At 35.7% G+C, this 13,465-nt stretch overlaps 1 protein-coding gene across 12 annotated transcripts in view; it reads right to left on the bottom strand.

The window, feature by feature from the left end:
* Nucleotides 1-13,465, bottom strand: part of MYCBP2 (MYC binding protein 2) — a 263,442-nt gene that overhangs the window by 121,300 nt on the left and 128,677 nt on the right. For all 12 annotated transcript variants that reach the window (XM_025262731.3, XM_044927209.2, XM_044927208.2 and 9 more), the window contains 5 exons: nucleotides 9,265-9,399; nucleotides 7,868-7,951; nucleotides 6,581-6,677; nucleotides 4,076-4,268; nucleotides 3,306-3,580 (listed from right to left, as the gene is read on the bottom strand). In XM_025262731.3, the coding sequence (XP_025118516.3) occupies nucleotides 3,306-3,580; nucleotides 4,076-4,268; nucleotides 6,581-6,677; nucleotides 7,868-7,951; nucleotides 9,265-9,399 (784 nt within the window). The remainder of the gene's footprint in view (nucleotides 1-3,305; nucleotides 3,581-4,075; nucleotides 4,269-6,580; nucleotides 6,678-7,867; nucleotides 7,952-9,264; nucleotides 9,400-13,465) is intronic.

Genomic DNA, 13,465 nt, shown 5'->3' with positions numbered 1-13,465 from the left:
ATTATTATCAATACTTTTAAGCACAATTGCTTAAATTACTACCCAATGAAGCTGGAAAATAACTAAATACAGTCAAGAAAAATCAATTTTCTGTACTATTTATATATTTGTAGACCCTCAGAATCACAGTCCTCTCTAGTACGATTTCTCAAAAATGATTTCATAAAGGTCCCAATTAGTATACAGTGAAAGTTATTTCCAGTAACAAGCACTGAAACCATTTCCCTCAAATAATAAATGACTTGACTTGTCAGTCGGTGCTACTATAAGAAGGTATCTACCTCATGTTAATGTAGCTTAATGTTGTTATGCCGCTGCAGCAGCATTTCACTAAGATCACAAAATTATGTCATCTTATTACACAGTTTATTCAGAAAATTTATCACACTCGGCAAGATTTTATAAAAAAGTACTAAAAACTTATCAACACAGGATATGCAGGATATACAGAGGATCATACAGTTTTGTCTCTCCATTCAGTTAATATGCTTGTAATAGCAACTCAAGTATCAATTACGTTAATTTTTAAATGTAAAACTATCTTTGCATTTCTAAAATAAACTCCAGTTGCTATAATACACATTTTATTCACAATTCACAAAAGTTGTGTACACTGTACTTAGTTCATAAAGTATTTGTGTTACGAAGTCTAGCTGAAAGCAAAGCAACTTTCTATACGTTAAGACAACGTTTGTTAAAGTTAGCCTGTTCAGTAGCAAAGGAAGAAACAACCACGTCAGAATGGGCAGGCTGAGAGAGTGAAAGAATAAGTTGTGTACTGATCCAGGCAATAACCCTACCCCAGGAAAGCAAGTGGTAAAATACATTACCCTGCTCCATGGCAGGGATGAACGTGGAGGACGTTAGGCTAAGTGAAATAAGCCAGTCACAGAAAGATAAATACTACATGATCCTACTTTTTTGAGGAATTTAAACTATCAAACTCACAAAAGCAGAGAACAGAATGTTGGCTGTCGGGCTGAAGGGAGAGGAAATGGAGAACTGATGTTCAACAGGTATAAAGGTTCAATTATGAATGATGAATAAGTGCTAGGGATCTGCTGTACAATATTATATCTGTAGTAAATAATATTGCATTGTACACTCAAAATGTGTCAGGAGGATACATTTCATGTTAGGTGTTCTCACAACAATGAAATAAAACTTTTTCAAGTCCAGTGAATATAAATTCAATATGAAAACAGTTTAAAAAATAATAAAATGAAAACAAAGTTGCCTACCCAAATGTCATTACCAGAATAACCTTTCTAACTCCACTAGGATGCCCTGCTTCTGACAGTGAGTCTTTTGGTGGTGCTGGGGGAGGGGGCGTTGGTAATGCTAGAACTTCCAGTATAAAGTTAAGCAGAAGTGTGTAGAACAGACGCCTTGTGCCTTGTCCCCAAACTTGGGGGAGCAACCAGTATTTCCCCATTAAGTAAGATATTAGATGCAGATTTTTTATAAGTATCTTTTAGTAGACTGGTATTTGTTGAGTTTTCATTAGTGAGTAAGGGATAATTGTCAAAATACTTTTCGTGTATCGACTGAGAGGATCATACGGTTCTGTCTCTCCATTCAGTTAATATGCTTGTAATAGCAACTCAAATACCAATTACACTAATTTTTAAAGGCAAAACTAACCTTGCATTTCTAACATAAACTCCAGTTGGTATAATACACATTTTATATTGCTGGATTTGATTTGATAATATTGTTAATATCCATCTTTCTAAGTATATTTGTCTATAATATTTTTTCTTTCCCAATCCTTGTCAGCTTTTAGTATCAGGATGGGTGTAACTTGAAAAACTAGTTTGGAAGTGTTGCCTCCTATATTTTCTGAAAGAGTCTGTAAAATCATTTCTTTCCTTTATGTTTAGCAGACTTCATCAATGATAATATCTGGGTCTAGGGTTTTCTTTGTGGTAAAATTTTAAATAATTCAATTTTTTTAACGGACATAAAAACATTCAAATTATTTTATTTCTTGTTGTGCCAGTTCTTGTTAAGTTGTAATTTTCAAGAAATTTGTACACTTTATCTAAAGTGATAATTTATTGGTATAAAACTGTTTATAATTCCCTTATAATATTTTAATGTCTGTTGGATCTATAGGTATATTACCAATTTCATTCCTGATAATGGTATTTTTGTTTTTTTCTTTCTCTCTCATCTCTCAGACTTCCTAGGAGTTTAAAAATTTTATTTTCAAAGAACCAACTTTTGACTTTCTAATCTCTATTTTCTATTTCATTGATTTTCATGTTTAACTTTTTTATTTCCTTCCTTTATTACTTTATTCTTAAACTGAGTTTGATTTGATCTTTCCAGCTTCTTAAGGTAGAAATTTAGATCACTGATGTTAAACTTTTCTTTTTGGCTAGTAAAAATAATAAAAAGTATAAAATTTTCTCCAAGCAACACACTGGCTACTTCTCACAAATTGTGCTATATTTTTATCGTCAGTGTGAAAATGTCTAATTTCCTTTGGAATTCTTCTTTGATTTGCTGGTTACTCAGAAGTGTTGCCTACTTTCCAAATATTTGGTGTTTTCCTTGATATACTTTACATTTAATTTTGAATTTAATTCTACTGTGGTTTGAAAACACCTTAAGATCTTAATCCTGTAAAATATACTAAGACTTATTTTGTGGCCTAGCATACAATCTACGTCTGTGAACACAACGTGTATACTTAAAAGAATACGTACATTGAACCTGCACATTCTGTTCTGTAAATATCAGTTCTTCTGTATCCAAAATGATTTTGTTGTCCAGTTGTTCTATTAATTACTGAAAGAGTTCTATGTTCTATTAATTATGCATAGTCACCAACTATCAGTGTCATTTGTTTACTTCTCCCTTTAGTTCTGCCAGTATTCTGCTCAGGTGTTGAGACTAATTTGGGGCATACACTTTTATTAGAGCTGCAGTTCCCTCATGAGTGAATGAATGACATTAGCATGCAAAGTCATTCACAGTGCCTCTCCTGACTGTTCCGGAGATACGGGAGTGGCAGGAGCTACCATAAGCTGACCTTGCTCTCACACACATGCTCACTCATAGATTCAAAAAGCAACCCAGCATCTGTACAACATGCTTGCCAATTCTATAACTGAGAAAGAATAAAGCAAACAGAAAATTTTGTTTAACTTTGATTATTTAAGTCACACATACCAAACTGATTTCCTAATTTACCTTTTATACAAGGGAAAGGCTAAGGCAACTGAAATGTATTTTCTTTGAAAAGTATTAAGTAATATATCATATTTTCAGCTAACATTTTACAAACTTAAAATTACCTGATCCAAACAGTTCAGTAGGTCACAAAGGCAAGCCCACTGTAAGGCAGGAGTTGGATAGAAAGAATGGAAACAGGCAGTGAAGGTATTATGACACTCCTGAAGGACAGCTTCTAGGAGACTCAAGGGTTGACTGAGATATCCTTGGGGGTCATTATCCAGTTTCACCATGCAGTGGTCAACTCCTTCGGACAAAATTTTTCTTAACAAAGTTCTGGTTTTTCCAATACATTCTGCTAATTTGCTAGTTTCTTCTACAACAGCTTTTCCTGTAGCTTTAAGAGGAGAAAGCAGATAAATAATTAATTAGGATAATAAATATGTATGAAAACACTCAATAAATTTCAAATAACTTCCCATATGGCTATTCATAACCTAGAAATGAAACAAGAGAGATCACGTGTTGGTCCAACAGTATTTCTTTTAAAAATCTAAATTAGGGGGAAAAAAACTTCTAGTGGTTTCAGCATTTAAGTCCAAATCAGTCATTCAAAATATTCCAATTTGACAGAATCTGTTTAAAATAACACTTTATTAGAGTAGTTAACTTTAGCCTAATGTGACTTTTTGTTATCAGAATGACATGTAATTTATTATATTCTTTATAAGTAAATATGAGCATCACAACAAGCCAACCTTTTCTACTCAACTCAGGAGCAGTTTAAATAAAGGCAGCTGGGGATCTTAAACTCATGGTAACCCCTTTGCAAACCTCCTCAATGTCTCAAAACATTGTCTCCCCTTAGGTCATTAAAAAAAATGCATCATACCTGACACTGGGTAAATTTCACAGGTATAGACACGCAATAACCTCAGACAACAGGTTCCCACAAAGCGCAGTCTCTCTAAATCTAGAAGTGTAGCTGTAAACTGGAATCCTTTTAATCCTCTAAGTTCTTCAACTCCTAAGACTAAGGTGGTCCAGCTCCAGTGAAGAATACTCAACAATGACTCAAAACATTCCTAATCCAGAATATGAAAAACAGATACCAATTAGCTTAAATCGTACCATAGGTTGACTCAAATGGAAAGATGACATTCCATTGGAAAAGTTAATCTTGAAGTTTCTACTGGGTTTCAGTAACCCAAATAATAGACATTCTATTAGTTCATTCATTAAATGACCATTAGGAACATCTTTGAAGCTTGACAAAAATAAAAAATAATTTACTCTATGTCTACATATTAAATTTTACAATACAAACTACAGCCAAATCTTGATAAACAAGTTAAAAGGAGATTAAAATTGACTATGAAAGACAAAAAACACTTATTTGGATCTTCAAAAATTCTAGAATATGGGTTTAGGGTGGTGAGCAGTTTGCCGTTCCAGCTGGCCTGCAGGTTTTATGATGCTTACATGACTACAGATACGACACGAATCGCAAAGTAAATCTCATCTCTACCAAATCTCAGTTCTCTGGTGTGACAGTATGAAGAATAAAGGTTTGTAGTTTAAGTTTTTAAAGAAATGAGTGAATAAATTTATTCTACAAAGATTATAATTACCTAATGACCACAAAACCACTTAGATGTTAATATGAAAGAATTTCCAGGCACACAAAAAAGAGATCACTGAAAAAGACATAACAAAGGCAAAGATACTTATTGGATCAAAAGATACCAAACAGATCTTAATACTGAAAGGATGTCAAGAAACCAAGGAGCCAAAGCTCTTAAGAGTCCCTTATTCAAAGCATACCTTCTGTTGGAAGGTGTATTTGACTTGATATATCCAAATTTAAATGAGCCCACTTCCACTAGAAATATTCATAGAAGTATGTAAATATCAAAGACACGTATGTACAGACATGAATATAAAACCAACCCTCTGTATTCAAAGGTTTTGCAGCTGTAGATTCAACAAACCAAGGATCAAAACTATTCAGGAAAGAAAATTTCCAGAAATTACCAAAAACCAAACCTTGAATGTGTGGCATGCCAGGGATTATTTATATAACAGTTACATTGCATTAGGTATTATAAGTAAGCTAGAGCTGACTTAAAGTTCACAGGAGGATTTGTGTAGGTTACACACAAATGCTATGCCATTTTATATAAGGAACTTGAGTATCTAGGAATTTTGGTATATGTGAGGGGTCCTGGAACCAATCCCCACTTCAAGTACCAAGAGACAACTATGTAAAAGTAAAAAATGAGATACAATCCTTTGATAGAACAGAATTGGATAAATTAGAGTACATCAATCTGCTGGGAATTCCTTGGCCTTCCAGTGGTTAGGACTCTGATTTCTCACTGCCAAAGGCCCAGGTTCTATCCCTATTTGGGAACTAAGATCCCCCCTAGCTGTGTGACACAATCAAAAAAAAAAGAAAGAGTACACTATTCTATTGAATACTATGCAAACATTAAAAAATTCAGACAGAGCTAGTGTATCAACATAGAATATCTGTAATATGTTAGTTGCTCAGTCATGTTTGATTCTGTGTGACCCCATAAACTGTAGCCGGCTAGGTTCCTCTATCCTTGGAATTCTCCAGGCAAGAATACTGGAGTGGGCAGCCATTCCTTTCTCCAGGGGATCTTCCTGACCTTGGGATCAAACCTTGGTCTCCCACACAGCAGGCGATTCTTTACCATCTGAGCCACTAGGGAAGCTTGTCTGTAGTATATTTGATGAAACTTTTCATCACCAATCTCACTCCTATGCATATATCCAGAGAAAACCATTAATTTGAAAAGATACACGCATTCCAATGTTCATAACAGCACTATTTACAACAACCAAGACATGGAAGCAGCCTAAATGTCCGTTGACAGATGAAGGGATAAAGATGTAGTGTGTATATAAGATACACACACACACGGAGAACACCTCTATTTTCACGTTATTTTAAGTGCATATTCTTTGGCCTGCTGCTGCTGCTGCTGCTGCTAAGTCCCTTCAGTCGTGTCCGACTCTGTGCGAGCCCAAAGACGGCAGCCCACCAGGCTCCCCCGTCCCTGGGATTCTCCAGGCAAGAACACTGGAGTGGGTTGCCATTTCCTTCTCCAGGGCATGAAAGTGAAAAGTCAAAGTGAAGTCGCTCAGTCATATCCGACTCTTGGTGACCCCATGGACTGCAGCCTACCAGGCTCCTCCGTCCATGGGATTTTCCAGGCAAGAGTACTGGAGTGGGGATTCTTTGGCCTAGGATGTCAAAACTAGAACAAACAAATCTCAGTTACAAAACTATGCTGAGATCAAGTGTGCTAACCGTCAAAACGAAACTGAACACCGGAGAGAAAAGCTGAAGTTTTTAAAAATGGCTTACCACTGAGACAGTTCTTGCAAAAGATCTCTTTAAAATATGTACAGGCTCACTGGTTTGCTGTTTGCCCTTTGAAGCACTGCCGTCACTAGTTGGAAGTCTGAAAGCAGCAGACACACATACACTTATGTTGGAAAGTCCAATGACATTTTCTTCTCAAATATACATTTTTGCAATAGCAAAGTAAATTAAACATTTAAGTATTTTGTTAGGCAAAAATCCCAATATGGGGTTTTTTATAAACATTTTCCATGCTAAGCAAAATTTTTAGCACATAAGCAAAGCAGTTCATCTTCTCAATGTCACCTTTGTAAGGCTGGGTAGTAGAAACTCTCTTCTCCTACTAGACAGCAAACGTACCTTATGTTTTCTAGTAATGTTACTACTAAATGCTAGTAACTGTACCCAGGAGTAGACCAAGCAACTAGTAATGTTCAAAATGCTACCCATGGCAAATACTGACTATAACAGATTGCAAAATAGCAAATAAAAATCTCCTCTTGGAAAAAGTGAGGTTATACCATCTAGGTTCTTAAAGAGATTACTAGAAAAGATATGGAAGAGAGAATCACTGTTAAAGCTATCTCCTTTGATATTTACTACTTAAAATAAGAATGTCATTGTTTAATAATGGTTTATATCTATTTAAATTCTTTCATCTAAAAATTATTACAGTAACCTCCTAGAAATAGATGGATACACACGTAGGCCATGCTCCCACACATGTCTCAATTCCCATAAAGTAATTAAAATTCTTAAATAATATTAAAATATAATAGTTCATCATATGAGCAAGTTGTTTGGTATTTTAATTAAAAGCAAAAACTTTTCAGCAAGTTTTTCAAAAACTTTTCAGTAAGGGATTTTCCAATTCATTCTATCACAAGATGAACAAGAAACATAAAACTGTAGAATAAATCCAACTAGGCCTACATAGAAAAGTCACTAATACTCAGATTTCATTTCTCTAAGATAAATTTCATCAGTTTAAAACATTCTGAAATTGGTGAGAAAATCAATAGATTAAAAAAATAAGTCATTAAAATATTATAGGCATAATATAGATAATGTGAATCACTAGTGACATTTTACTAAAATTAGCCTTCAGGTAAAAAAATGTTTAAAGATATACAAAACTTAGATGTTTTTGTTCTGTTTCTAATGGTATATTACAAAGTGCTGAATGCTTCAAGTAATTTCTCCCTTATTATGTCACATATTTTATAGTAATCCTAGTGCATTATATTAGAAGAATAAATCATGTTAATTAACTATAAATATGCTAAATACCTGTATAATAATTGAGGTATCTGACCAGCATTAACATCTGTGCCATTATTTGATTTCTTTGAACTTTTAAACTGGAAAACAACCCTATGAAGAGAAAAAAAATAACAATGTAACCAAAAACAACATGATTTAAGATTCATGAAAGAAACTAAAAAACGTTAACAATCATGTTACTTTATGTAACTGAAGAGAAATTCATTCTTCAGGTGAAGACACTGTTGTGATTTCAGTTCTAGCTCCAAATAGCTTAATGGGCTAAATGAAAGAACTGAACCTGTCTGGGAGCTACTGCCCGATCCCGCCTGTTAAAGCTCAACATCAACCAGAACGGAACGTTTTTACCAAAATATCGATACTTCAACAAACAGTTTAAAATCTATTAAACTAGATATGATATAAACTTTAGCTTAAAATGCTATGATATTTCCAGGTTGAATCAACTGTATATGGAATAAAATAGTACAGGATCAAAAAGGAATGTCTTTAGTTTTACCATACAATCTGAAAAGGATACGTTACAACAACAGACTTAATTTCTCTACAACATTCTACTTTGTACATTCAGGAACACAGAATTCACCTCATAAGTTAGTCTGCTCTTTTTTTGGTCAGTTCTGTTATGAGTTGAATGAAACTATATGAAATATATCCAATTCAAACAGCTTATGCTCAAGAATGATAAAAACTGAACTTCTCTTATAAATGATAGCTCCTTCACCTGAATCAGAGTATAGAACAGGCTAGATTTGGAGTCAAGAGACCCCAGGTTGAGATCTAGCTCTGCCACAAAGCAGCTGTACAATTTGATGCAAAATTGTTTCACCTTTTGTCTCTTTATTCCCAACTCTAAAAACAGGGCTAATAATCCCTTCACAAAGTTGTTGAGAGCATCAAATGAGATATTATGTATGAAAGCATTTTATAAACTGGGAAGAGCTCTATATTTGAAATTTAAACAGTAAGTTTCCCCTTAAACTTTATTGAAACTATATAATCTCGTATCATGAAAGCTTTGCAATTTGTAAAGTATTTTCATAAGCATGATCAAATTTTATAGCAAGTCTATATTTCTTTGTTCTAGTTTCCAGACACCTAACTATTCTTGTCATTTTCCTCTGTGTAACTTCTAATTTTGGTATAATAAGGTTTTAAACATTGTAACATCCAGAAACACATAACAAATTCAAGTGACAAGAGCAAAGAATATCAGAATATCTTCTCATTTTGTCTTACTTTATTTAGCATGAGATTACACGAATTTAATTTTTAGCAGGTCATATTATGTTCTAGACCTACAATGATTTTTTTATCCTACTAAAAGACCTCTGAGCTTTCAAATCAGCATTCAACTAACAAAAATGAGAGCTGCTTAAGTAATGCTGGAACATTCTGCTTACCCATCATCCGTGGTAATAGAGGCCTGTCCGTGAGATCCACAGTCACTGCTGGGTCCTGACACTCGTGCCCAGGCTACATACCACCAGCCTGCCTGCAGGAGGACTGGTTCATCAAACATCATTGCATATTTTTCCCTAAGGAAAATCAGAGTGTCAAAGAAAAGGCCTCTGCACTTCTTTGGTACATACGTTTACTTTTTTAAATCCTTTTTATAAGCAAAACATAAAATACGTTGTATTATAAGATTCTTGTCAAACGACATTAAAATCCCTCTATTTAAAAAAGTCTGGGCAGTGGAACAAGTTTGAGTCAGTTGGAGTTAGGTGGATGAACTTAGAGACTGCTATATAGAGTGAAGTCAGAAAGAGAAAAAACAAATATAATACGGGATCAAGAAAAACAGTACTGATGAACCTATTTGCAGAGAAGGAATGGAGACCCAGATATAGAGAACAAACTTGTGGAAACAGTGGGGGAAGGAGAGGGTAGGACGAATTGAGAAAGTAGCACGCGTGCGCATGCACACACACACAAACACACACACACTATCATGTGCAAAATAGATAGTTACTGGGAAGCTGCTATATAACACAGGGAGCCCAGCCTGGGGCTCTGTGACAACTCAGAAGGGAGCAGTGGCAGGCAAGAGAGAGACTCAAGAGGGAGGGGAGATATATACATATAATTATGGCTGTTTCACATTGTTGTATGACAGAAACTAACAACGTTATAAAGCGATTATCCTCCAACTGAAATACACAAATAACAGTTACTTGTGTTATGGTCAAGACATTTTTGTCCCCTTCATTGTGAATTCTAAAACTTGCTTAAAAAATAGAAAACTTTCATACTAAAGTAAGACGACTTATACATTTCAGTCACTCAGTCGTGTCCAACTCTGCGACCCCATGGACTACTGCACACCAGGCCTCCTTGTCCATAACCAACTTCTGGAGATTGCTCAAACTCATCTCCATCAAGTCAGTGATGCCATCCAACCATCTCATCCTCTGTTGTCCCCTTCTCCTCCTGCCTTCAATTTTTCCCAGCATCAGGGTCTTTTCAAATGAGTCACTTCTTCGCATCAGGTGGCCTAAGTATTGGAGTTTTCAACTTTAGCATCAGTCCTTCCAATGAATATTCAGGACTGATTACCTTTAGGATGGACTGGTTGGATCTCCTTGCAGTCCAAGGGACTCTCAAGAGTCTTCTGCAACACCACAGTTCAAAAGCATCAATTCTTTGGCGCTCAGCTTTCTTTATAGTCCAACTTTCACATTCATACATGCCTGCTGGAAATACCATATCTTTGACTAGATGAACCTTTGTCACAAAGTAATGTCTCTGCTTTTTAATATGTTGTCTAGGTTGGTCAGAGCTTTTCTTCCAAGGAGCAAGCATCTTTTAATTTCATGGCTGCAACCATCTGCAGTGATTTTGGAGCCCAGAAAAATAAAGTCAGCCATTGTTTCTCCATCTATTTGTCATGAAATGATGGGACCGGTGCCATGATCTTAGTTTTCTGAATGTTGAGTTTTAAGCCAACTTTTCCACTCTTCTCTTTTGCTTTCATCAAGAGGCTCTTTAGTTCTCCTTCACTTTCTGCCATAAGGGTGGTTTCATCTGCGTATCTGAGGTTATTGTTATTTCTCCTGGCAATCTTGATTCTGGCTTGACCTTTCTCCAGCCCAGCATTGCACATGATGCACTCTGCATATAAGTGAAATAAGCAGGGCGACAATACACAGCCTTGACATACTCCTTTCCTACTCTGGAACCAGTCTGTTGTTTCATGTCCATTTCTAACTGTTGCTTCTTGACCTGCATACAGATTACTCAGATTTCTCGTATTCCGAACTCTTGAAAAATTTTCCACAGTTTGTTGTGATCCACACAGTCAAAGGCTTTGGCATAGTCAATAAAGTAGACGTTTTTCTGAAATTCTCTTGCTTTTTCTATGATCCAACGGAAGTGGCAATTTGATCTCTGGTTCCTCTGCCTTTTCTAAAACCAGCTTAATCATCTGGAAGTTCTCAGTTCAGGTACTGTTGAAGCCTGGTTTGGAGAATGTTGAGCATTACTTTGCTAGGGTGTGAGATGAGTGCAATTGTGTGCTGGTTTGAACATTCTTTGGCATTGCCTTTCTTTGGGAATGGAATGAAAACTGACCTTTTCCTGTCCTGTGGCCATTGCCACATTTCCCAAATTTTCTGGCATATTGAGTGCAGCACTTTCACAACATCATCTTTTAGGATTTGAAAAGCTCAACTGGAATTCCATCACATCCACTAGCTTTGTTCATAGTGATGATTCCTAAGGCCCACTTCACTTTGCATTCCAGGATGTCTGGCTCTAGGTGGGTGATCACACCATCATGGTTATCCGGGTCATGAAGATCTTTATTGCATAGTTCTGTGTATTCTTCCCACCTCTTCTTAATATCTTCTGCTTAGTTAGGTCTGCCTCTGTCCTTTATTGGGCCTGTCTTTGCATGAAATGTTCCCTTGGTATCTCTAATTTTCTTGAAGAGATCTCTAGTCATTCCCAATCTATCGTTTTCCTCTATTTCTTTGCACTAACCACTGAGGAAGGTTTTCTTATCTTTTCTTGCTATTCTTTGGAACTTTGCATTCAATAGGTATATCTTTCCTTTTTCCCTTTGCCTTTTGCTTCTCTTCTTTTCTCAGCTATTTGTAAGGCCTCCTCAGACAACCATTTTGCCTTTTTGATGACTTTTAACTGTTACCAAAAAAATGGATAGTTTTTTCAGGAAGACTGAATTTTAAAGTAGATTTATTCAAATAAAGTGTTCTGTGGGCTCTGGAATCAGATGGCCTGAGTTCATGGCCTGGCTTTGTAACTCACTACCTGGGTGATCTTGTGCAAGTTACCAAACCCTCTCTGTGATTCAATGATTCATATATTTCCTTATTTGAAAATAGGGATAACAGTAATATCCAGGTCATAGGACTGCTCTGAGAACTGAGTTGAGATAAAGAGTTTGGAACTGAGCCTGTCACATAGTAACTACACAAAAAGTTCACTAAATTAGGAGGAAAGAAAAAAAAAATACATAAATAAGAGAATCTGATATATACCCAAGTTGAAAAGTCCTAGTGGAAGGACTGTGCATTGATTGCAGCTGGGGATAGAGAGAACAGAGGATACTGAGGAAGGGGAAGACTGTCATGAACAGTTCTCAGAGGTCTGAAAGTATGAAACAGGATATGAAACTGGCAAAGTGTCTAGTAGGATTAGAGCATTAAGACAAAGAAGAGTAATAACGAGAAAGTTAAAAGAGGCCATTAAAGATTATGGAAGTTCTTTAATGCTAGCCATAGGAATTAGTAGGCAAATGAAGAAAATGTAGACGATTTTCTGTCTGTATAAAACCACATACTGCATTTTTGACTCATAATCATCTGTTCAAAATATGATGACAATGGTATCTTAAGGCTTTACTAAAAATTACTTAATAATTAATCTTCCTGAAATTTCCCTAATTTTCATTCATGGATAACATAAAAGTTACTGGAAAAATATCTCCCGATATTGGTTAATGCCTAAAGTGAAGAAACAGTCAGAATTTTCTTTAGGTTTACTATTTTGTTCACAAAGTATTATCTATTGAAAGCAAACTCAATGCCTTATCACCAGTTTCAGAAAAGATACATTTTCATTAGCAAAAAGCTTATGAATGCCATAGGAGGTTTTCTTAACATAGTGACTGGTGAAGGACCGTGTGTTACTGTTACCATTAAGTTCAGTTCATTTCTTTTTCATATCATCGTCTTCCCTGATTTATCATAGCACAGTGCTGAGGTAATTCTTAGGATTACACAGAAACACTGATAAAATCTGCCTCTTTTATTTAAGGAGAACTTTAAAAGCAAGCATCCTGATTCTGGCTGCTCCTGAGGTTTCAGTAAAGCCGGCCACCTCTCCAGTGGTGCTATAACCAAGCAAACACTACAGGCACAGTGTCAAGGTGTCAGAGTACACAGGTGATCTAAAGTACGGCCCACTGTGACCACTGGGCATAGCAGACATAACGCTGCTGGTAGTAAATAATTGTACTGCATCACTAGAGTAGCATATCAGATGTTCTCTAAGTGATGCATGAAAATATGTGTGCAAAATATATGTATATTTCCACCTTCAGTGTAGAAACAATTTATCGTGTGAAATACAAATATGAAG

Source organism: Bubalus bubalis, chromosome 13 (assembly GCF_019923935.1).
Source record: "Bubalus bubalis isolate 160015118507 breed Murrah chromosome 13, NDDB_SH_1, whole genome shotgun sequence".
Classification (NCBI taxonomy): Eukaryota; Metazoa; Chordata; class Mammalia; order Artiodactyla; family Bovidae; genus Bubalus; species Bubalus bubalis.
The sequence above is the reverse complement of the archived record's forward strand: the minus strand, read 5'-3'. Positions and strand labels throughout refer to the sequence as shown.